The 25,768-nt window shown below is 39.9% G+C and overlaps 1 protein-coding gene across 1 annotated transcript; it reads left to right on the forward strand.

The window, feature by feature from the left end:
• LOC141949702 (fatty acid-binding protein 5) lies at positions 1 to 5,360 on the forward strand. Its single transcript, XM_074883594.1, has 4 exons — positions 1 to 250; positions 3,097 to 3,269; positions 4,238 to 4,342; positions 4,471 to 5,360. The coding sequence occupies exons 1-4, from the start codon at positions 175 to 177 to the stop codon at positions 4,519 to 4,521; spliced, it is 405 nt and encodes a 134-aa protein (XP_074739695.1). The 5' UTR covers positions 1 to 174; the 3' UTR covers positions 4,522 to 5,360.
• The last annotated feature ends 20,408 nt before the right edge of the window (positions 5,361 to 25,768 follow it).

Below are 25,768 nucleotides of genomic sequence, written 5' to 3' on the forward strand. Positions count from 1 at the left end.
CTCGCCGGGCGGGGGCTCGGCGGGGAAGGGGCCGGGGCGCGGCGGGCGCCCCATTGGCTCTCCCCGGCGGCACATGCGGCCGGCCCCGCTATAAAGGCGGCCGCGGCCCCGCTGCAGCTCGTCCTCCTGCCGCCGCGCTTCCCCAGGGACACCGCCAGCCCCAGCCCCGCCGCCATGGCCATCGAGGCGTTTTTAGGCAAATGGTGCCTCGTCTCCAGCGAGGGCTTCGAGGAGTATATGAAGGAGCTGGGTAAGGAGCTGGCGGCTCTCCGCCTCCGGGGGGAGGGATGCTTCCCTGGGGACGCGCTGCCGCCGCCGGCCGGCGAGGCTCTGTCCAAGGTCCGCGGCGGGCGCGGCCCCGGGGCCGGGGCGCGGCTCCGGAGCTGGGCCCGGGGGCGGCCCGGCCGTGAGCTGCGGCGGGGCGGCGGCTGCAGGGGGGTGACGCCGCGATGCTCCGGGATGCGGCCGCGGGGGCTCCGCGCCCTCCCGGCGCCGGGGAGGGAGCGCCGGCCGGGAGCAGCCCCTTCCTCCCGGGATAAGCTGCCGCCTGCGGCTCCGCGTCCCGAAGATGTCGGCAGCCCTTTTTGCACCGTAACTGCTGGGAGGCAGGTGCCGGTGGCATCAGGCACGTTCCCACCGCCCAGGGCCGCGCCTTCCCAGCCGGCAGCACCCCCTGATCAGCTGACTGCCGTTAGGCCAGGCTGTTCCCCCGGTCCGGGCGGGGGGCCGGGGCGGCCCGGGGCGGTGGGACCGGCGGAGAGGCGGGGGCTCCGCGCTGCGCTCGCCGGGCGGGGGCAGGGGGCGGTGGAGGCCGCAGGGCAGCGCGGCTGCCAGGGCCGGGCCCACGGCGCCCGGGCGGCCACCCGGGGACCTGCGGGGCCTGGGCTGCCTTCCCGGGAAGTCGCCTCGGGTGTCTCCCCACGGGAGAGCCGAACCGGGTCAGCTGCCTGTGGGTAACCGGCAGCACTGCCAGAGGCTGTTTGGATTCTCCCGTGGGGAGCACCCTTATCTCAGGGGGAGAGTCCTGCCTTGTGATCCCTGCTGCCAGGCTGCCCTACATTTTGCAACACAAAGCTACCGAACCCAGAGCAGAGCTAACACCAGGAGCCTCCTCTGCAAGCTCAGATTTACCACTTCCCTGTGAGCATCCTGGCCAACAGGTGATGATAGACAGCTTGCACTGTCTGTGTAGCCCAGGAACTATTGTTTTCTGCAATTTATTCACTGCTGACAGCTAGGATATTTTCTCAAGAGGTGGAAGATGTGACCCTGAATGTCTTTGGAGGGAGGAGAGGAAGGAATTTAGGTCTTGCGCCCTTCATGTAAAATACAAAAGGCATCACTGCATTTACACTCTATGAACAGTAGTGGCTGTAATTGTATTTTGTGAGAGGCTTGACAACATGTGATATCTATGATGTGAGAAAGCCCGGACTGAGCCCTTTGGGAGACTTTGGAAGAAATTCAAGTATTTTAAGAGCAGATCAGTTCAGCTGTGGATGCTGCAGTGCTCAGGTCTAACAGCCAGGGCTAGGTATGTGCCAAGTTGGAACTTCAAAGTAGAAATTAAGTGCTGCAACTGCAGAGCACCTCCCATGAGTAGGCAGCAACTGGGTGTTGTTTGTTTGGTTTTAGAATGCAAACTTATACTGGTCACTTTTCCCTTTTACAATTACAATTTAGGCAATTCAATTTACTCCAAGTCCTACTTTAGGAACCAGTCCTTTATTGGATCTCACCTTCACTGACTACTTAGGATCAAGGGCAGAGAGTTTCCTATTGATGCACCATACATGAGATTCTGCAGATTCTGCTCCATCTGTCTAAAGGAACATTTGAGGATAAAGAAGTTTGAATTTCACTCCTTGCCATATGGAAAACATACGCAGCTCATCTCTGTTTAGTTGGATCCCAAGGCAGAGCTGATCAGAGAACTCGCTGATTTCTCTGGATTGGACAACAGCAAAGGGGTGGGGGGGCAGTGTGACAATCTTCAGTTCTGGACAGAAAAGTTGGGCTGAGAAGGAGTGGTTTTTGCTCTGCAGGCTCAAGCTTAAGGCTCAGTCCTGGAATCTCAGTTGTGTTTGGAGAAGCGGTGCCTGGGAAGTACTCTGTTACTTCCACCTCCTAAGGAAACTGTAATCTTTGCTTTGTGGACTCAGCCCTCACCCAAGTATCCTGTACACTCCAGGGGGGTGCTGTGCTGTTACGTGACATTTTGTAATTACACCAGCTGCAGAGCCCAGACACTCACTGACTTGGTGGCACCTTCTGCTCCCTTTCGTTGCTTATCAATTCTGGGCTCAGATCTGCACTTTCCAGTTTGATGGATTCACATCTGTTGCCTGACTACACTTTTATTCATATCTTCATCCTTCAGATCAAAAAGACTCCAGCAAACCCCTCAAATAGTGCATGCAGGGGCTAAGGCAGGGTGAATCATTTTTGCTGAAGAGTTTTGAAGGCTGCTGTGTCCAGATGATGAATTTTCAGTCATTCGCAAAGCTCGTTTCTCTCACCGTCATTTTTTGTGTGTGTAAGCACTATTTTGCGGCACAGTGGTTTTCTAATTCACAAGTTCAGACTTTGGATACAGAATGTAGAGGATGAAATTTTATTTAAAATTGTGTGTTTGCAATTGTGTACAGAGTGATGGAAGAGTATTTCTTAAGTTGTAATAAATATGCAGTTGGATTTATCTGTCAATTAAAAATCATCTGTAGAATTTTTAAAGTGTTCAGAACTTGAAGGGAATAATTTTATATTAGTTTAAGCTTTTATTTATTTTCCTATTTATTGTTTTTCTCTGTAAAAGTCCAACGCTGAGTTTTGGGGCATCTGCGAGTCCTCTAGAGGGCAAAATAGATTTAACTTTAGTTCTTTGAGGAAACAAAAGAATAACCCTGCAAATAAGCTTTTTTCCTTCCTCATCAATGGATAATTTAAAACATCCTCTTTCTTTGTGGCTCTTGAGCTTTGATTCTCAAGTGTACTTAAGTGCCTAATTAAATGGGAATTAGGTGTTTGAATTCTTGTGTGGCCCTAAGCCTTATGGTTTAACTGACTTTGTGACACTCTGTGCCTCTTGCTTTGCAGGTGTGGGTATGGCCATGAGAAAAATGGGAAGCATGGCCAAACCAGATGTTTACATTATTAAGGATGGGGACACAATCACCGTAAAAACAGAAAGCACCTTCAAAACTTCACAATTCAGCTTCAAGCTTGGTGAGAAATTTGAGGAAAACACATTAGATGGCAGGAAAACTCAGGTCAGTATACTAGACTTTTCTATTGAAAAAACACAATTCTTTGGGTGTTTCACAGATGTAGATGCTATTTAAAAATCAGTTTTGACATCCAAACTAACAATGCTTTAATTGATGAACAGCTGTCTCTGTAGTCTCATTGGAATAAACTTTTTTTGTGGGTTAAGCAACTTCCAAAGAGGGGAAAATGCTGAAACCAATAATGTCTTGTGTATTTTGTTGTTTTCAGAACAACAAATGCTTCTGTTGTAGCAGAAGCATTGTGTTAGTAAAACTAACAGACCTCTAAATCCCTGTTAAAGCCAAATGCCACTTCATTTGAAGCCTGTGGAAAAAATCCCATTGATGTTTAATCAGAGGCAATTCAGCCCTAGGGTTAACCTTTCCGCTCAGTCTCGTATTTACATAACAAGAGAGCCTGGCTCAATGTGCAGTGGGGTAACAGACACACAAGGCATACATGTGAATCACAGTCCCTAATCTCCAGTTCTAGAAGGCAAAGAGATTCTCCCTGCACCAAGTAGGGAGAATACTCATCCAAAAGGAGTTTAAACACAAAGAAGCCCTCAACTATGTCTCATTTCCATCTGTGAGTGCTCTCTGTGTACCATTCCCCCTCCAGCCCCACACTGGCAATTCATCTATTACTGCAAGGTCAGATAAACGTTACACAAAAGCTTAAAGCCCATGTACAAAGAGATGAACAGAGAACATCATCTGCTCTTGTTAATTGAAATTGTGCATGCTGTCAAAGGTCTGCCTGACGCAGGAATGTGTCAGAGCAGTGAGTGAACAAGCAGTGAAGATCAATAAAACATTTAAGATAATATCCTGGCTTTGTAGAATTCAATGGCAAAATCAGTTCTGAGTGAGCTGGAGTGGGAATTTTTCCTTTGGAATAAGGTTTTGGAAAGCCTCAGTCTCCATCAAATGTCGTGGGTAAAATACTGATGTTTGGATTCTTCTTTCAGACTCTTGTCAGCTTAAAAGATGATGGGTCATTGGTTCAGGAGCAGGAATGGGATGGCAAGAAGACCATAATAACACGGAAACTAGTGGATGGACAGTTGGTGGTGGTGAGTTCAGTCCTGCTTTCTGATTCTTGTGTGCTGCTGGCTAGTAGTCTGAAAAGTAACTTTAAGAGATCTTTTTCAGTAAACACTGTAGGGAGGTAAACTAACAAATCCATCTCTCTGTCTTCTAGGAATGTGACATGAATGGCGTCAAGTGTGTTAGAGTCTACCAGAAAGCATGAGGACATCTTCATGTTCAGTAGGAACTTGCTATAAACTCAGTTCAGTGGAGAGAGCTCCTTTACACTCCGTATTTTCCTTTTCCCTGTTTTCTAGTATTTCAATGGACTGAGTAGCTGAGTGCAATCCTTTTTAAAAGCCGTGATGTAACTATTATGTAACTATTCTGAATTTATGAGGCTATTAAATAAAATTGTCAAATATATGAAGTGGAAATGTTGTTACTATAGTGGAATTTTAAAGTGAGGTTTTATAAAAACCCGTTTTGGTTTTAGGCGCTACTGCAAACTGCCTTCAGTTCAAGATACTCCAATATATGGCAACGAATGGTTAATAGCAAGCTGAATTTTGACCAGCATCCTTAATTACTAAGGTAGTAAGCTATGAAATGGAAAAAAAACACTCAGAGTTCAGGCTCTAGAGTTGTTTCTAACTTTCACGTTATAAAGTAAATAGAATTGAGTGGGTACAAATAAGAGAAGCTTTGTTGGTGATTCAGTAGAGGAATGTATTTTCAGGGGTTATTTTGTTTTTTCATGTTTCAAACCCACAAATTTCTTATCTGAAAAAATATATGCTGGTGAGCCAATGGAGATGATAAACTCAAGCAGTGGTGTACATGCTTTACTGAAAGGAAACCTTATTTTGAGAAGACTCTTTGTTTTCCTAGCAAAAACCTTATTTTCTGTCTAGTAACATTCCAAAAATTCTTAACCAAAATCTACTGAAATACTGCCTAAAACTTAAAGCCTCATTTTATTTATTTTTTTTAAAACTGGCTTGAAACACCTAGCAATGGAGTTTATATGCTTTCAAGTGCCACAATAAATATTCAAAAATATTAATGTCTTGAGTGTTACTTTTATACTGGTTGGGAAACAGAGCCTACAATGCTACTATTCTTCCAAAGTGCTGTCAGATCAGACAAAATTAAAAAGGTTTAGGTGAATTTCTGTCACGCCAGACAAACATGTCCTAAAAGTGAAACTGTTAGGTGATGGGCGATGGAGATTTCCATCAGATACAGAAGCCTGGGCCATGCAATCGCACACCTCCAGTTTGCAGCATCAGTCCTTGGAGAATCTGTTGGTACTTCAACCCTACAGATATTTTAGCTGTGCAGCACATGTATCATACTACTGGGCTCACCCTAATAGCAGAAAATTCTCTTCTTTTATGTTCATGCTACCAACCATGGAAAATGACTTTTCCCATAATTTTGGACCATTTCTCCTTTTCATAATTTCCTGACTATTTATAAATCATCCCCTTTACCTGTATCATCTGAATTTATAGCTGGAGTGTATTTCTTGTAATTTTTTTTTTTTTTAATGACCTGTATAAAAGTAAACATTTTTCCTGGTTCCCTAACATCTCTGTTATGAGTTGGCCAATCTTCATATCACCTTCCTTTAGTATTTTTCCTGACTTTAATGTGAAGCCTGAACATCTATGCTGTATTCTTAGATGGGACATTAGAAACAGATTTTTTTGTTATTATGGGAAGGAATCTCTCCATAGAAACAATAGAAACAGAAAACAAACTGATCTGATGAGGAACCTGGTAAGTTTATGATCAGAAACACACTAAACAGTAGCAGGAGAATGGGTGCAGCAATCCATGGCATGATATGAAAATCCTACCTCCCTTCCAAAAGGAACTTGCTTTAAGGGGGATGTTATGGCTTCTTTGGGGTCACTGGTCTATCACTTACCGCTTCTTGTTTACTCTTCTGATATGGGGTAGTGTTAATTGTTTATCTTTTGTTTGAGTGGAAAAAGCTTCCACTGTCTTTTGTAGGACATCCGGTTTGATTACAATGAGATCACTTCTTGTAAAACAAAAGGCAGAAGAGTATCTTTTTAGAGCGATTTCCTTTGGAAACAAGGCTTATAAAGTCTGTGTTTGTGTGTGGGCGCTCTCTGATTTCAGCCACGTGTGAAGTAGAGGCTAGAGGTCCCAAAGGTAATTATTCTTCCACAAATGTCATGAAAAAGGCAACCTGGTGAAGGAGATAGACCATTAAAGTGCCTTGTTGATGGAGAGACTGCACAGGGAAGTGTCACTTTGTTTGGCATTAAATGGAAGAAAAACATTACAAGCCTTGTTGGCATGCATAAGAAGTTATCTTCAACACAAAAGCTGACCAATGGTAAGACACAGATGAACAGGAAACTGCAATTCTTTGGAGCTAATTCTCCAGAACTACTCAGGCTCACATATTTATTTGCTTTATTTTGATGTTAGCTTCAGCCTATGTTGCTGGTAACTTCAATGTAAGTGTACTGTGACCCAAAACTATCATACAACCAACCTGTTTGTGTTAGATTAGACCATATACTTAAACCAGCAATTGTCTTATAGTACTGCAAGCCAAGATATGTAATGCTTAAGACTTGAAAATATAATTCATTTCCAAATTCCTTCTATTTGTTATTACACAAGCCAAAAGTTTTACTCTTCCTGAAGTGTGTATACACAGTGTTCTCATGAGCATAAACTAACCAATTGTCCTGAGATTTGTCTAACTCTCTGCAGTTCACTAAGTTGGCAGGAAATAAAACTTCCAAGAACAACTGAAAAAGAAGAAATTATGCATTTTCCAGGCAGGACTGCTTTATAATGCTACAGAATTATGAAATAAGGAGACAAGTTTTGTTGTGACATTTTAGTGCATGTTTTTGAAAATATTTTGGAGGGATAAAAGAAACATTTTCAGCAAACTGAAGCTGCAAATAAGACTTGCTCAAAGAGGAGCAGTTTTCATATCCGTTCCAACACATGTTCATTTAAAGTCATGAGCAGTGTCCAATTTATATCTTTATATCTCACTGTCTTCTTAAATTGGTATAGTTCTGTGGTTTCCACAGAAGGGGGTTTTTGGGTTTTGTTTGTGGTTTTTTGGATGCTTTTTTGGGGGGATTTGGGTGAGGTTTTTTTGGTGGTGAACTAGGATAAAGGAGTAGAAAATGAAGTTGTTTAGCAATTTAGATCTGATATTCTACTGCATTAGGGAAGTCTCTTGTCTGAGTTTTCCAGTAATACTAATGAAACAGCACTGTGCTTTGGGGCGAGTGTAATGGCTTTGTACAATTCTCAGACTATCAAAGATTTTCCTGTTATGGTTTGGTTATATGATTTATTTCAAAATTGTTATTCTACTCTGCCTGCAATCTCTGCAATTAATACTGGCCTTTCCTCTTCCTCTCCCCCCTCCCTACCTCACGCATGCACTTCAGATCAAAGTTTTTTAAAAAACAAAGTCAATGATGATTTGTGGAAAAAGACTCTACAACAATAGAGTTCTAAAGCAGGTATGTTTACTCCGGCCGGGGTGCAAGGGGATTTCTCCACAGAGCTTGCACACCAACAGCACATTTTACCACAAACTTATAGAGTGTGGATATACATATTCATTGGATTATATAACACAAACATACATATGCATGAATAAGGCTGGGTTAGTTCGAAAGGCTGGTGTCAGCAGTTTATGTTATCTTTGCACCTGTGCATTCCCTCCTGGTGGTTGTCTTCGGGGATCTTTGGCAGGAAGGCTCGTAGTCTTTCTCACCTTGTTTTTTTCCCCGGAGCATGCGCAGATTCTTTTAGCCAATTTCTTGAACAACAAAAATGTTTTTCAGCCGGTTTACTCATCCTATCTTATTTAAGGGAACCCATGAAACTTCTACAATCCGTATATGGCTATCTTTATTCATTACCGAGGCCCAACTAGTTAGAGCACACCTGTTCCTCAAGGACAAAAACATGATATTTTGCTGAACACTGCAGTTCTTGGTAGATTTTCACAGTAAACTGCTTTGTTTTGATGGACACAGCAGTCTTTGGTAAAATTCCACAGAACAATCTGGGCAAGCAGGATTCTTAGCAATATTAAAAAATACTATAAGTAATACTGTAAGTTGCTATAAGTAAGTAAATAAGTTACTAAGCAGTTTTCTATAAGTAAATAAGTAAATAAGTCTTAAAACAAGTAATCATTTCTCTGTATCAATGATGAGAAATCTCTTAGTTTTCAAGGTTATGGTCCCACTGTTAGCTGTCAGCTGTCCTTAAAAAAAGGCAGTGATTACATTATGTCTTCAAGTGTGGAGGTCAAGTGTAGGAAGATAGTTTTGCTCTGCCACTGGCCACTTGGGTAATATTAACTGTGAGATTCAAACATCCAGAAAGAAAATGAATCATTGAATAGGCACTCTGGTTTGGGTTTTTTTTTTTTTTTTTTTTTCAGATTAGAACCTAAAAATCTGGTATTGTTGATTCTGTTGAGTATAAACAATAAACAACCTTCTACAAACTTCTACATAATATTATGTCCAATGTATTCTGTTGTTCATAAAGCGGTCCATTCAAAGTAACTCTTATTAAAGTCAGATGCTGAAAATAAGTGCCCTATAAGTATTTTTCTGGGCCCCAAGGGGCCTTGACCATGGGGCTTCCCCTGACCCCTGCCCATGAGCCCCATTTCAGCTCATCCTGGGGTGCCAGTTCATGCCTGAGCTAGCTGTCAGAGGAGCACTCTACAGCTCAGATACCTGCAGATTTTACACAAAAATTCATCCATTAAATTCATTTCTATGAAGAAACTGCCTTATAAAGTGTTTGTATTCTACTTCAAATTGTTTAACAAAAATAAAAGCAGTAATGCAGGCCAGCTCAAATCAAACCTTTGTTGGTGACTCCTTCCCTGCCTAAGTATGTGCTACCACAATGAATGGATTAGAAACCCTTTGCAACTATGTTTGTTGATTATTTGTGCTTGTAGGGGGAAAAAATCCCACACAGTATGATAGTGGGTGGGAGCAAGTTAACATATATTAATTATTCTTTGGTGCCTCATTTCAGTCCCATTGTTCAGCCCTGGGAGGATTTAGCACTATTTTCATAGGTTTTGGAGACAATCCAGCATCTGTGTAAACACATTTTTGTCCCATGGTTCTCCTAGCTTTGGCTTTTCAGCCCTTGTACATCAAATTAAGATTTTGTTGACACCTCCCACAATGTTTTACTTCATACTATTATTTCAGAGGAAAAGGAAACACTATTAGAGACCCCACTCCCAAGAGTGAATTTGGCTTCCTTTCCAGCAAAAATGTTTCCAAAATCAGTTCCCTCTACCAGATGGTCTCAAATATATTCTGAAATTATTTACAGTTGAAGTCCATTATAGTTTCAGAAGAAATGTAAAGTTTCAGCAACAAGAATCCAGAATCAGTTTCAGATAATGTCTTGAAAAATCTACTGAATCCCAAATATTACAGTTGAGACTTTAACACATTTGTTGTTAATCACAGATGTATTCTCTGAAATTAAACACCAAAAGACAAATATCCCACTCTGAGGACCATGCATACTACTTATGTAGGACTGGACATTTGCTCCCACACACACAGCATATGGTTCCCTCAGAAATTCATGCTTGAAATCAATGAGTTTACCTTCAGAAAAGGCATTAGTTAAGGGTGCAGCTCAGATCATTGCGCAGGGCAAGTGTCCAACAGAAAATCAAGGGACTGAGTACAATTTTCAGGCTGGACTGGTAGTGCATTGCTGCTGCACACCCCAGGGGCATTCTCGCTCTGTGGCTTCATGTCTTCTGGGGCCATGTGGTATAGTCCTGTATGGTGAACAACAAATTTGAAATCATAAAGAATAGGATAGATTGCATCTCTTGACCTCAACAGCAACCTTGAACTGAGACAAGAGAGTCCATGAAAGGGAGTTTCTGGAAACTCCGGGAGTACAAGGGCTCATTGGGTTCATGGAGAGTTGAGCAGAAGGCAACTCAGACTCACTCCTAGCTCTAGAAATTATGGCCAGGTCTTGTTATGGCTTTGCAATTTAATTCTATGTCGCCCAGTGAAGTACAGGAGTAGGAATTATTCCTATTCTATTGCAGAGTGCAATTAAGGCAAAATATCATTAATATTTTCCCTTTCAAAATGTTAAAGCAGTAATTGATACTGGGATTTGCTTTCCGTGCTTTCTGTTTTCTCGTCTCTATTCATTCTTCTAAACTACCTTGCTTTGTACAGATTTAACTGCATATAAATAAAGTTCACAAAATGGGATGTTTCTATTCTTTTACATTTATTTTTTTCTTTTGGTGAGATGCAGAATGAAAATGCAAGCTGCATATCTTTACTGGGGGCACTGTTTGAATAATCATATTCTTTCTGCACAGTTCATGAAATATGGTTCCTCTGTTTAACCAGCTTAACCAACGGCTGTTTTTCTGAAACTGCAACAGAAAAGAGGAAGCCAATTGATTACAACAGAAATCACAGATGCCTCAGTGCCTTAGCATCCTCACTCCCCTTTTCCCTTGTCATGTATTTGCATACCACAATTCATGCTTATCTGAGGCTACACGTTATCCCTCTGGATGTTCGCTGTCTTCATAAAGATGCTTCTTTTTTCCTATTATGTTTAAGATTATCAGGTCTCTTGGATTTAGTTTCTGAGCATCCAGCTGGTGTGATTACTGAAACAGGGATTAAGAAAGATAAGAATAAATATAGCTGCATCTTGTCCAGTCTCTCTCTCTTTTTTTTTTTTTTTTCTTTTTTTCCCTCTTTGTTTTTCAGCACCAAGAGAATGAAGAAAACTAAGAGCACAGCTTTTCCCTCTAGCTACATATAATGTTATTCGTGGAAGCCATCCTGAAAGTCCAATTTTAAAGTGTATATGTATAAGCAATATCAGCCCCAGATTTAACTGGTCCCGCATGTACTTTGTTCTTATGCTTGTGCTGAAGTGGTTTTAAGCAGAACTCTCTCCAGTATTTAGTCATTATAGCCCTGACCTAAGAAAGTAGATAGATATGTGCTTTCCCAAAAAGCAATTCTCTGCTGGATTGAGTTTTTTTTAATAGTGCAAGTGTTATTATTTTCTGAATGTAATTTATGACAAACAAATGATGTAAACAACTTAATCTGAGAAGATCTGGTTCCTTTATTAATCTGTCAGCTAGAGCCTTACAGACCTGGAAGAAGTTCAATCACATCTACATGGAACTGGAACTCAAGTTTCAAGCTGGAACTTGAAAATCTGTGGCTCAGTTTTCACTGGGTTCTGTCTCGTTGCACTTTTTATTTACAGGATTCTGAGATTTTCCCTCATAGTTTAGATCTTTTCCCAGTAAGTTACTCACATCTGTCATACATACATTGTTTTGGGAAGTTAATGATGTCTTTCACTTGTGGTCAATGTTTAAGGCACAGTCTGTAGATGTTTCTCAAATTATTTTTCCTCATTTGGTCTGTAGAGGAGAGGGAAGGAACAATTCAGATTAAATATCCTTTGATGTAATATGTCCAAAATAGTAAGTCTGGGAAGAAAAGTCTCCCCAGAGATTTTTCTCTGTTAAAGAAAACATAAATCTGAAACATTAACTATTCTTGAAAAATAAAGTGTACCAAACCTTTTGGAATATTTAAAAAAATCTTAAATAAAGATTTGCAAACTCAGGTCATCAACCATAGCTCCCATTCATGCAGGTAGTGACTTATTTGGGACTGCCTGGACATCCCTCATTCTGAGTAAAAGCATGGTTTGTGTGAGAGGTCATCCAAACATCTACTGGAATTTCCCTTTTTCCCAGATGATAACTCTTTTTGTGAGTTGTGTCTTTGCTCCACTGCGATCAACTATTTTCTTAAGGATAAAATCCAAATTTTTGCTCCATTTAGTGAGATTTCTCTGGTCCTGATGTACTCACAGCTTTAAATTTCAGGAGATGCTTGGCACTTCTGCATAATTTCTTCTACGGATTTTACTAGAGAGCTAACTGCTGCTTTGAGGTTGAAGCATACTGAGATGGATTTCTGAGCTGGATTTCTGCTAAGATCAAGAACTAAGTGTGTTTATTATAGAGGCACTGGTAGTATCTTATGAAGCAACAGCCTTCTATATCAGTGGAAAGCCTTGCATTACTTCAGTAAGATTGGATTAGGCTTCAGTAACTGAAAGCTAATATTAGAGATCAAGAATGAATGTTTAATTTTAAGACATGTTACTGACTCTTTAAAATTAGATTATAAAACTTTCCTCCTTGATGTTTATAATACTTATGACGATAAGAGAGCTCACTGGGAACACAGTTTGTTCAGTAAGTAAAGTCTGATAGATTCATATTCTTACTTATTTGTTCTGATAGGTTGATGAGGCTAAGACTTACAACACAAAGGAGAGATCACCATTGCCAGTATGGTTTTATTATGCTCTCACTGTCTTATTCTTGAATAAAACCCAAGAGTAAGGTGTGGAATTGAGTAGCGAACAAAATATCTTGCATTCTCTTGGTGTTATTCTTATTTAATTACGTTATTGTAGAGAAAGCATTTCCCTTACATGGTTTATTGGCCTTGAATAGTGAACAGATTTCAGTAGGAAGGATATTCAGTTGCATCTTACAATAACATCTCACTGTTATGTTCAATAATGTTGTGATGACATATGAACAAGGAAAAAGCATTTAGGACCCAATACTCTTTTTTTTTTTTAGCTTAATACCTATTGGGACATCTTTTGAAGAAAACACCAATAAAACATGTATAGTATTGTCAATCATGCCTGTACAGTTATTTAATGTTGCTGAAAAGAAGGCTGCAATTAATCTTTGACTATCCTGTACAATGGGTTATTGTCCTTGCAAGTCTTTAAATGAATATATTGTAATAAAATGCCAGCTACTTACTAAGCAGAGCAACTTTCTTTACATATTAAGTTGCATGTAGTTACATCAGGGAGAAAAAGGAAAATGTGATGGTATTTTATTATTGTGAGTCCAATGGATCCAACACAAATCTGGAAAAGCCAGGCTAATTTTTTGTATAGCTCTCACATTATCAGTGAAATTATGAATTATTTTATATGAGATAACTCTCATTACTTCATCTGTTGCTTTTGAAAGATGTGCTTGGATGTAATTTGATGTAATTTTGGATATCATTTGAGAATAATAGGTTACGTGAATAAAAGCATGATTTTAATACAATTGCTCTTAATGCCCAAGCCAAGAAGAACCACTGCAGGTTTTCTTATGTGATTTGCATTTAATAGGTGCATTTCATAGGAACACTACTTGTAGGGCAGAGTGGCATAGCCTCTATTTTTATGAATTTCTACCAAATAAAACTGTGCTCTTTGAGAGTGCTGATGGACCTTAGAAGTTACTGGCTCATCTAATGACCAGTGTCTGATTGGACCAACCAAACAGTACTCCTTCAGACACAGACCCAAAAATACTCAATACACTCTGGAAGTAAAAAAAGAAGTACTGTTCAAAGCTTTTATTTCTGTGAAAGAAAACAGTTGTGAAGAACTGGTAAGAAACTGCAGCATATTTTTCTGTCCCTTCTTTACCCTTTGGTGAGGTTAGGTCTAACATTTCACATAGTGAAAGGCCTCTCCAAAAGGAAAGTTTGAACATTTTAATGGTTTTGCTTATGTTTTTTATTATGTGGTTTAGAAAGATTTTGATTATTTCCTTTCTGTGACAAGATGAATTTAGTGGAATTCATTCAACTTTCCTTTTTTATGAACGCTTTAGTAGTTAATACTCCCACTTCAGTAGAAGGGGAATTTCTACAGAGTTCTTTATGACCATTTACTATCCTAGTTCTGTATACTAGATTTAGTCTAGACATTGAAACAGAAGTTTAAAGCTGAAAGTATTCAGATGCTGAGATCATGTATAACACTGCAAATGAAGTTTGATTCTGCTCAAGCCAAATACGTAATTTTACTCTTTTCTGGGATGATCCTGAACCAGTTTCCTAGTTTCTTGTATGCTTTACAATAACTTGTTCTTTCTTACTTTATTTCTTTCTCATTTTCCCCTTCCCCTTCTTTTTTTCTTTTTCTTTTTCTTTTTCTTTTTCTTTTTCTTTTTCTTTTTCTTTTTCTTTTTCTTTTTCTTTTTCTTTTTCTTTTTCTTTTTCTTTTTCTTTTTCTTTTTCTTTTTCTTTTTCTTTTTCTTTTTTTTTCTTTTTTTTTCCTTTTTTTTCTTTCCCTCTCTTTATCTTTCCTTTTTCTTTCTCATTCTTTCTTTCTTTCTTTCATTTTTACAATACATATTTGAGATTGCAAGGGAGAGATGATGGTGTTACTGTAAGCACTGTTCTTCATTACTATTCCACTTATATCTCAAAGAAGTGTTTCATAGAAAAATAATACAAAGAGCAGGAAGGATCTTTCACAGATCATTTAATTCCTTCTTCCATCCCAAAGCTGAATCGGTGATGTCTGTGTCGTCCTTGAGAAATAACAGTTGAGCTATTTTTAAAACATTTCACTAATGGAGATTCCACATCCTTCTTTAGCAATATTTTTCAAATATTGAAGAAAAATGATAGGTCCCTTCCTCAGTTGCAAAGTTTGTCCCTGTCCTTTATCTCATAAACTGATGTGGGTGCCAACATCCTGATCAAGGCCTTTTTCTTCTTATTGTTCTTCACAAGCGGACAATTTTGCTTTCTTGGCAACTCCATCTCTTAAGAGTTTTTCACTCCATGGCTTTGCTTCCACCTTTCCTACAGGCTCTGCCTATGGGTGCAAGACCACTTCATCTGGTATTCTGCTATCTGTATTGTTGACAATGAGCAGGGACTGATAAGGTTTTACTAGCAAACTGATTGTTTCTTCAGGTTCTGCTTACTCGGGGTTTATATAAGGCAGAGTCTAGTTGGACTTGGGATATATCACGGCAACATGCTGAGGCTGCCCTGGTCACTAGTGCTGCTGTGCCCTGCAAAGTGACTCTGCTTCTCTGCTGACCTAACAGATCATAGTTTCTTGGCTTCCCTGCAAGCCTGAGGGTTCACGTGGGAAAATGAGAGTATGGTACTGAGTGGAATGAATCAATCCAGTTTCCATTTTTAACTGCAGTTGTGTTGTTTAGGGTTGGGATGAAGAAACAGAGCTTATTCTTTAGCAAGTCCTGAATAGTTTCACTCTCAACATCTGATGTATTACTTTTTCCATATGAGAAGAATTTACTCCTATCTCTGATGGCATACAGCCTACACCTTGATTACTGGGGGAGATCAGTTTTCTTCCTGTCATTGTAGTAGCAGCACTCTCACAAAACACATTTATTTCTTTTATAACAATCTACAAAGCGACACCTAACAATGGTCCCTTAGACAAGCAACTACAACTAAGGACTCCAAGCAAAATGATCATTTGCAAAGTTTGAGAGCAGCTTTGGGAGTGACATAGGATCTTTTCTTCACATACTTCTTCTAGACACTTAAATCAGGCACTTACTGTGATTTGAGCTTTATCCCTTCGTTGGATATCAATAGCATCTGACAGGAGTTACATCTGCAGGAGTTATATCAACTGTTGCACACTGTGGGGTCAGACTTATCTCACCTAACCTAACCTGAAGCACCCAGCTGAGGTGCTTTGCTCCTGCCAAGGCAGTGAAGAAGGACAGATGTGACCTGGAAATGCCAGGTGGCAGAGTTTGAGGAGTAAACTGCCAAGTCCACTGCAAACATACTTTGTTGTCTTCCAGAGACATACAGATATACACTATAACACTAGAAGTCATGATACAGTAGGAGGTACATAGCATACCCATCACCCAACAAATCTCACAGGAGTTGTGTGAATCACACCACGTACTCCAATTCGTGAGTCACACAAAGCATATACAAGCCATGCATATGTATATGTCTGTAACTGCATGCTTACAAGCTGTGTTTTAATAGATCTGTTATCTAGCTGTGCAAAATTGTTTAATTATGAAGTAAATTGTTTTTGGTTTATGTTGTCCCTGTTAAAGATCTTCAGATGGGTTTTTTGTGTTAATGGACAATTGCACAGAAATAGGCACTATTACTAATTAACTGTGAATACCTGTCTCTGAGGGAGTTTTGCATTATGTTGCACTCCATTGTTTTGATTTCTTTTAGAGATTGCTAAAAGCCATTGGATGTTATCTATACCATCAAAAGAGGTTTTCTCCTAAGACCTTCCAACATAGAAAGTTCCTGAGATTTGCACACTTGGGTCACTAGCTTGGGTAGCTGATGAAGAGCTATGCCCTGCAACAGTGAACAACAGGTTGTGCCCTTATAGGTGCAGCCTTCCAGTCAGGTAGCACAGCTTATGCTGCCTAGTCACTGCATCTGACCATGACCCCCAGCTGGCTTGCTATGCATCAGGCAGGTGTCTGCTCTCAATCTTGTCGTTTTACCAAGTTCAGGTAATTCAAAGGATCTTGTTAGGGTATTAAAACAGGCTTCTTCACAAAGCAGTTCAGTCCACCTAAGATCTGAGTCCATGGCTTGGGAAACATCCACATTTTTCTGTTGAATACAGGGAAAGTCTTGGGTGATGGGACATTGCTGACATGTCACATTTAAAGGACAACTTTGTAAAGAGCCAGCAACAAACTGGTTATAACATTTTTCCCATGTTTTTCTTCATGATGTAGAATTGCCTGAATCAATAGTCTCATTCCAACCCAGGTGTGCCTTTAAATTGTTCTTTTGATGCTGGGTTGATGCCATCACCCACAGCTCCTGTGCTCACCTCTTGTTTCACAAAGAGGATTTGGGCAATTGCCTGACCACCTTACTCAAACATCTATAATCACCTAGTCCCACCCCACCTCAGAGGTGTTTCTATAGCTGAACTTTTCCATTGCTTACGTGATGGGTTACAAAGGGTGGTTGCCTCAGACAGGTGTGCCACATCCCCAGGGAAAGAATTTGCTCAGCTGTGTGTTTTCTCAGGTTATTGTAGTGACTATCTTCCAGTAGGTGAATCCCTCCTTCCTTTCCCTAACCCACCCCCTACTTCCTCTTCCTCTAAAATATTTGCATTTTGCTACCAGAACCACTAGGTGTCACAAGTACTCACATCTAAATTATAAAATCCTCTATTATCCTGGAGATCTTGATATTTTCCTTATTCTTATCGAGGGGGCCAAGAATTGGGGCATAGACTTACTGTGAATGTGAGAGCTGCTGGGTGTGATTAAAAAATCAGATGCATCAAGCTGGCAGTTACAGAGTAGGGCTGTAGTGTTTCATGGCAAATAATTTAGCATACAAGGGAGTTATGTCTTTCATTGAAGGGCCTTAATTCAGTGAACCATAGAAAACTGATAAATTGTATGTGATCCAAAAGATCAACAAATTGTATCTAGCACAAGGAAATATGCTGGTGAAAAGGGGTGCGTAGAAGTAGACTGCAGAAAGAGCTCCACCCTGAAAAAAGCTTATGGTTAAGAAACAGAACAATCCTCAGGTTAAATTTAGATAATTTTCAAACTAAAACTGAGTAATCCATGCCACTAATGAGACATATCTTCCTCTTCTTCCCACTCTTGTTCCAATCTGTCTGTTTCTAAACTGATCAATCATTCTTGCTTAGCAGTATGTGTTTTACACTAGCTGGGAGGATATATTCTCAGCTTCACAGTGGGACCCACAGTACACCACTAGTTGACTCCATGGGACCCTGAGACACTGATCTTTTCTGAAGATGATATTTCAGTTTTTCAAATGTTACAAGGTGTATTTTTTAGGTTTTTTTTCCCCTTAACCCTGTAAAACCACATTTAGTTTTGGTTTTTTTTGTTTTTTTGTTTTTTTTTTTAAATTGCAGGCAGGCATTTCCGAGTGTACTTTTCTTCAAAAAAAACCCCTCCAGCACTCCACCACCACACAGTACATCCACCTACACATACACTATCTGTCCTTCTGCTGTTCTTCAAGGCATTGCTCAGTGCACCATCTTACTGGGCACTGAACAAGCAGGAGAAGAGAATACTTTCTATCTAAAAGGAGGGAAACCCAAATCTCCCCATTTGGAGCCTCAATTCAGCTGAGTCCCATGGCAGCCACAGGCCTGTGCAGCTTCCTAGTGATGCCTGCTTACCATCAGCTAGGTTTTCAGCTGGAACAAGGCACAAAGTGGGAGAAGATGACCACAGGTGATGGGAACTACATGGCAAAAGGAGTATGTATGAACATTAGTCTAGTGACAGCTCTGCTGCTGGTATTATAAACTACATGATCATGCAACAGCTTGCAGCAGGTGTCTGAAGGTACTGCAGTAGGAGGACCTGGTTTCCCTATGTTTCCTCCCTCCCCAATTCCTGTAAGACCCTTTCCATCCATTTAAAAAATTCTCTGTGAACTGTGTGTCAACAGGTCTGTATCCCAGTGTCTGCCACATCACTGACTTCAATTCTTTTAGCATTTTAATTGGTTTGAGAGCATGAAGGGGGAGACAGTCTTGATGAAAGGTTTTCATTGCTTCCATGGATCTGTTCTGACATACTCAGAAATTCATCTTTACTCTTTTTCCATCTTTTGAAAACCATTTTATACACAGAAATCTAAAATATTATATGCAGTTAGAGGCTTGATCAAATATTGTATTACTGCATGACATTCAAACAGTGTTATAAATGTGGAATGGCCGATTATATTGCCATTTTAAGCTAACAAGATGAGAACATAATGGCTTTGGGCTATACCAGATGGTGAATTTAGGCACTGAGGAGTACTGCACTGCTCCTGGAATAGAATACATCACCCTGAAAGAAGCAAAGACCATTCACTCCTTTTCTAAAATAGTATTTCAAAGATAAAGACTGACGTCACTGTGTAGCTGTGAGTTATTGCTTAATAAAACCACATAATGCTTATTAGTCATGCTGCACAGTGTACTATCAGTCAAATTAATCCTTCATACAAGACAGCTGATTTTGTCCTAAAAGCACTATTTAGAATGAATGCTGAATGTTACTAACTGTTATTAAGTAGCCACCTGCTGCACATTTATGACATTATATTTGGTATATTGCTGCAATAATCTAAACTGTGCTTAAAGGTAGAATTCAATTCCAGATAATGTTTTGTTAATAACCTAACATGTAAACAAATAAAATCAATTATGGCCAGGGGTAATTACAGTGTTGAATCATTTTCTTACAACACTTAAATAAAAAATCAGATTAATTCAAAAAGATTTTGAACTTTACTTGTATTTAAATGAAGGTGTGTCCTGAACCATAATAGGTGCAATTACAAAGATAAGATTAAGGAGGTGCCAGCTTTCTTCTGTTTTTTAAATATGTTTTCAGATTAACTTTGTAACAAGGAAAGATTTTTGTAGGCTAGCTCTCTCTGCAGAACAGGCATTTCCCAGGCAGAAATCAATCAATCAATCAATCAATCAATCAATCAATCTATCTATCTATCTATCTATCTATCTATCTATCTATCTATCTATCTAATCTTCCTTTATGGGGTCTGGCCTTTTTAGGGATGTTTTCTCTATTTACCAACCAGAAACAATACCTGAAAAAAAAAAAAAAAGTTACATTTTGTTACCACTGGGGTGTGCCACTTAAAAGGATTATGTTTTCTGCCCAGCAATTCATTCTTCTATGGCTTCATGCTGGACCAGTGCCCTTTCCATTCAACTGGCACTTTTCATATGTGAAAAGCAAGCCACAGGTCAGGTCAGTCATCGCTCTCTTATTCTAAGAGAGAGGAAATGAAGAACGAAGCGGTGCTGTTTCTTGGCCAGTGCCACACAAACATAGCAGTCAAAGACCAGAGGAAACAGTCCATGTCCCTACCAGGAAGATTCATTGCACCTGAAGTTTGTCATTTGGATAGTCCTCTACTTTTAGCTAAGTAGTTAGGCCCTTCATCTTGTCATAAGGAAATCTCTGACATTTGCAGAGGTGAGTTCATCCTACCTCTCTTGCACACCTATTTTATAAGAGGATATTCCCCTAAGAGCATGTGTCTCTCCATTGATGAGGTTACCCTAAACAACAAGCCTATCTGAGATACCCAAGTTTTAGAAGATGACATTTAAGTGAGTTAATCCCACAGCTAGTGGACTTCCCAACCCACTGGAGCATGTTTAGCCTGGAGAAGAGAAGCTTTAGGGAGCACCTAAGTGCAGCCTTACAATACTTATGAGGAGATTACCAACAAAAGGGAGCCAGGCTCAATACTAACTTGCATGGTGGGATAATGAGATTCAGTGGTCATAAGCTGAAATAGAGGAATGTCTGGCTGGACATACAGAAAAATGTTTTCCCGCTGAGGACAGGCATGTAGTGTAAGAGATTGCCCACAGAACTGTGGGATCTCTGAGCCTGGAGATTTTAATAGAAAGACGGGGCAAAGCCCTGAGCCATCTGGATGGAACACAGAGCTGCCCCTGCTTTGAGCAGGGGATTGGAAGGTGATGCCCCCAAATTCTCTTCAGGCCAAAATGGTTGGTGAGTCTGTGCTGTCTTTCATGCTGAAATATCACACATGGGATACTATACCCATGCATCAGAGGCAGTCTGTGAAGGTAATGTTGAGATGGGACATTAATGCAGGCTTTAGACAAGGTTTAACACAGAGGATTGTATCAGATGTTAGTAAGTCATCAGCATCAAATTTCTGTTCAGCTGGCACCTCCAGTAACTGAGTTTTCGGAAGCCTGTCTGTTCTTATAAGAACTTGTCATGGCACAGTTGTGGTAGCTCTTGCTTTGGTGCATGGGGAAAATATAAAAAGTAAAATCTGTTTTGGAATATGAGTGAATGTGAAATAAAGAAAATGGCACAAAAATAGTGTGCACAAGTATATGGAAACAGATAAAGGAATCTCAGAAAGAATGGCTGGTTGATGAACTGATAGATTGACTAAATGGACTGCAGTTTCTTAGCTTCAGAATGTAACATTTCCCCTGAAGACAACTGTTGAATGAGATTTTTTTTGAAAGACTTGATTTGAAAAAAGTGAATCAATATCTGCATTCAAGAATGAAAATCAAATGGTATGCAGGTGGAAAACTAAACGATATTTTAGTAGCAGAGGCCAGTCAGAGAAATGTCAAGACAGGGAAATCCTTGAGCCTGATGGTGATGATAGGTGATGAAAACTGATATAAAGAGAATCTAAATGATGGGTCACAAATTCTGTGCAGTTTGAGAAATATTTTGTCTGTGCCCTAGATTCTGCAGAGTTCCAATCTGGAGCAGTCTTGGCTTTTGCCTTGGGGAATGACACAGTGTAAAGTTTGTGCACAGGTTTCCCATTGGCTTTCAAAGCAGAAGAATTATGCACTGAAAAGAGCCAAGTTAATGTTAGATATTGATTTCTCAATGCATTGCTAGCGTATTTCCTATTGCAAGTGAGTTGCACAAAAATGAAAAATGACTATAAATAGAATGATTCGGTACACAAGAGCAATATTACATTCCATGCCCAGTGATGCTAATGTTTTTGACTGATTAAGTCTTGTGCAGAGGAAGTTATTTTCCTTATTAAACCACACAATCCTGTTAACACATTTTCTCTATCTACTGGATAATAGAAAAAAGCATGATCATGCACAGATTTATTCTTCTCCTCTCTCACTGAGAAATCAGTCCTATCTCAGGTAGCTTTGTGTCTGGTTAAAAATTGAAATGATATTTTCATAAATCTCAATGTGAGGAGGTTTGACCCCTTTTAGTCCACAAACGTGGGAAACATCCATGCTGGAACATTGTTATTTACTATAATATTAATCTTGGAATGAATCAGAGGACTATGTCACACAACTTTGACAGAATTAAATTATTATTAATATCTGAACAGACAAATGAGTAAGTGCTTTTAACTGTTGAGGGTCACCTAATTGTGTCCATTTGTTGAGCAATAAATAACAGAGAAGAACACTATTAGAGTGGTTAGCAACCAAGACTACAAGACACTGACACTAATCTTGCGTATTGCTTTGAGCGAATACAATTATTTATGCACAGATCTTCAAAGCCATGTACATATGTGTCTTTTAACACCTGACTGTAGCTTCTGTGCTTTTCTTTCTCATCTGAAAGATGAGAATACTTCTAATGATAATACTTTACCTCACAGGCATTTATTGGAATACTCAGCACACTAAAATAATGGGGTCATAGAAGTAGTTGAGGGAAGAGGCTGTGAGAAGGGGAGCCACTCACTAATGCATTTTAAAAACTATGCTAATCACTTTCTCCCACTAATTTGGATTAAAATTATGCAAAAAACCTCATACCTTCATCAGCCCAACCTTAAACCTCTTTGCCTCCACACTCACTAAAATATTAATGTGGCACACAGAGAAATATACGTGGTCTCCTTTTTTGTCCTCAGATGCAAATCCTGAAAAACATGGGAGTTTTGTCTTTATGGTTATTGCCTTCAGCTTTCCTGGAAGTTTCCATCACTCAGCACCACCTTGCAGGTGCTGCTGATACAACACCCTCAGAGGATGAAGCCCTTGGAGCCCCAAAACTTCTCTGAAAAGTGCCCAACATGAAAAGGGTCTTGACTTTACCATATTTCCCTCTCAGTCTTGATTGGGCTGTTGCCATTATTAACACTTCAGAGGAAATGATCCCTCACATGTGAAAATAATCAAAACATAATGGAAGTATTACAATTCTTACAGGCTTTTAAACATTTTCATCCAATGGAATAAAGGACGCTACTTAACCTGTATTTAGTAATCATTTTGCTCTCTTTTGAAGGCTTTATGCTGCTTGCAAGATATTGGAAGTTCCTCCTCCAAGCTTTAACCACTGTCAGCAACTCCTGTGATACCATGGCCCTCTGTTTTCAGGTCAGGCCAATGACTGAAGCTAATTGCATCCTTCTTGCATGGGAGGGACCATATTGGCTTGTTGATGTTTCATTTTCCTGTTTTGAAATCAAAAGACTTCTGCAATCCATGCAGTGGATAGGCAAGCTACAGAAGTATGATGTGCAACAATATATGTCATCAGAACACCTGGACACACTGATGGAATAGCACCAACTTCATTAAATACAGCATTCTTCATTGAATTGTAAAACAATTACAACTCAAATGCAAAACAAGCATGTTCTAAATGTCTAAGGCTTTTATACATGCTTCATAGCTTCATTAAAGCACTGGATGCACTTCTAGAGGTCATTTAGTCCAACCTCTTGCTCGAAGCTGGACTACCACTAGTACAGCATCAGGTCAGCCATAGCTTTGTTCTAGGGCACTTCTGGGTCTTGAAAAGTCGAGGGTGGTGACTCCATTTGCATACATCTAGATTTGATTTGTTGTTGTTCTGGGCAGCAGGTAGAATGCTGTGCAAGAAATGTTTTCATTTGCATTGGCTAGGCAAGGGCCAAACTCAGAAGTAACAGCTTCTCACTCCACTCTTCCCTCCAGAGAACAGTTTATTCAGAGAGGGTGGAGGTTTTGTAGTTAGGAATAATTAAGGTGGAAGTGATATGTCACGAGAGCTTATGAAGTACAGTCTGCCCAGTGCTCCTCTAGGCATAATAAAACTCAATAGCGTTTCATAGTCAGGGTCTGTACAAGAGGCGCGGCTGTCCCCAGGTAACCTGCACATCCCAGCTATTGCTCTCTGGTAAATACTGGTAAAGGTTGCTTCTTCCATTGGAGAACACTACAAATTTATGATTATCACCATTCCCGAAGCTGTATTCAATGCCATTAAGTGGGCTCAGAAGGAAACAGCTTGCTATTATCATCCAGGCAGCCCACTAGGAACTGCACAGTTCCCAGTTTCTGAGAATGTGCACTTTTGGATGAATGGACAAGCAGTGCTGGCTTCTAATGCGTTATGGTGAAGGGGGCTGAATTACTGAATTGTATGTTCCTCTGTGAAGGAAAAATGTCATTTACGATGTAGGTGTGTCACGTGTAAAACTTTCAGTAGGTTTCTTCAAAGTCCAATTTTTGCCTCATTGAATGCTTCTCTTGTTCCTAATAACTTTCATCTTCCTTCACAAATTCCACAAAAGTTGGGCAGGAGAGATTTCTTCCAGTCTGAAAGCAGCATATTCCTTAACACATTGCCTTCCATATCAAAGAGAAATTTTATCTTAAAGGTGCCATGGAAAAATGATACACTCACAGCAGTGGCTCCTCTATCTATAGAGAGTGGGTAAAACTAACTGTATTACCTTCCCAGACACTGCTGTTTGACTGTGAGCTGCAAAGGCAGCTTCTCAGATTTACTTTTCATACCTGAAGCCTTCAGGTTATTGCTGATTTTCTGAATCAGTATCAAATATAGTGGTGGTGTTTTGTCATCTCATTCCTGATATAAAACACGAGCAGAACTAACAATGTTGGCTTGGGGATGAAAGAAGAGCTACTATCGTATATAAACAACCTTTCCCCACAACTGGTCTGTGCTTGATTTGAATCACTAAACCAAGGCTGTAAGACTAGAAGCAATTTCTAGTTCTTTGGTTCAGTTTATCGAGTAAATGTTTTTTGTTACTATTTTGATTTTTCAAAATGGCTACACCAGGGAACAGGTGTTGCCAGCCATTTATTATTAGAAAAAATTGTAATACTCTGTTTTCCCCTGACACTCCTTCCTCTGTGTTACTCATTTGATATCTTGAATTCAAGCAACTATTAATTTTTAGTTGGCCTGTAAAAGTTAGAAAATGAGGAATTTGATGGCATGGAAATGAGGTTTACCTTCTTCACAAAAATATTTAAGCCTCAGAAATTAATCCCTCAGATTTTTTCATTAATATTGCATTTTTCAGCATAGCAGCTAAAACTTCAATGAGACTGCAATTTCAACAAGATCTCTGCCTCCAAGCAACATAAATAGCATTAAATTTCCACTTGCTTCCTACAAGTAAATTTTCAGAGTATTCCCTGTGATGGCAACCAAAGGAAAGCCACCCAGGCTTATCCAGTTTATTTTTAAATCAGAATTTATAGTAATACCAGAAACTCAGTCTTTATTTTAAAAAAAAGCAACTACTGCCTAGAAAGGAACATTTTGTCTCTCTGGAGACACACTTTTGTTGAACTCATTCAAATTGAGAGTTGTCCTTGAAAAAGACTATTTGAGTTTAGCTTCTGTCTCTCCTGGCCATACAAGTAGCCAAACAGTTTTTTCTTTTACTTAGATTTTTAAACCTTGTTCTCCTGCTGTTCAAATTAAATTCAATTTAAATATCAGTAACTGAAGTGATCAGTGCCTAGTTATCTGTGTGTAGCCATGGCATCCAAGGAAGTAAGGGAGCAGGTTCTTTCTTGCCCGTGTGCTTCATTTAGGAGATGCTATGGAGAACCTCTGTGGGCCAAGCTCGTGAGAGATTTTATCCCGTGGGATACATATTGGTGCTGAAATCCACATGTGACAGAAAACATATGGTTTTCTGTGGAAACCTGCTGTGGAAACCTGCTAAACA

This window comes from Strix uralensis, chromosome 1, assembly GCF_047716275.1.
Source record: "Strix uralensis isolate ZFMK-TIS-50842 chromosome 1, bStrUra1, whole genome shotgun sequence".
Classification (NCBI taxonomy): domain Eukaryota; kingdom Metazoa; phylum Chordata; class Aves; order Strigiformes; family Strigidae; genus Strix; species Strix uralensis.

Excerpts from the sequence above, each read along its gene's own strand:
- LOC141949702 (XM_074883594.1), top strand. The coding sequence starts at position 175 with ATGGCCATCGAGGCGTTTTTAGGCAAATGGTGCCTCGTCTCCAGCGAG. Across the intron at positions 251-3,096 it reads GGAGTATATGAAGGAGCTGG|GTGTGGGTATGGCCATGAGA; the intron begins GTAAGGAGCTGG and ends CTTGCTTTGCAG. Across the intron at positions 3,270-4,237 it reads TAGATGGCAGGAAAACTCAG|ACTCTTGTCAGCTTAAAAGA; the intron begins GTCAGTATACTA and ends TTCTTCTTTCAG.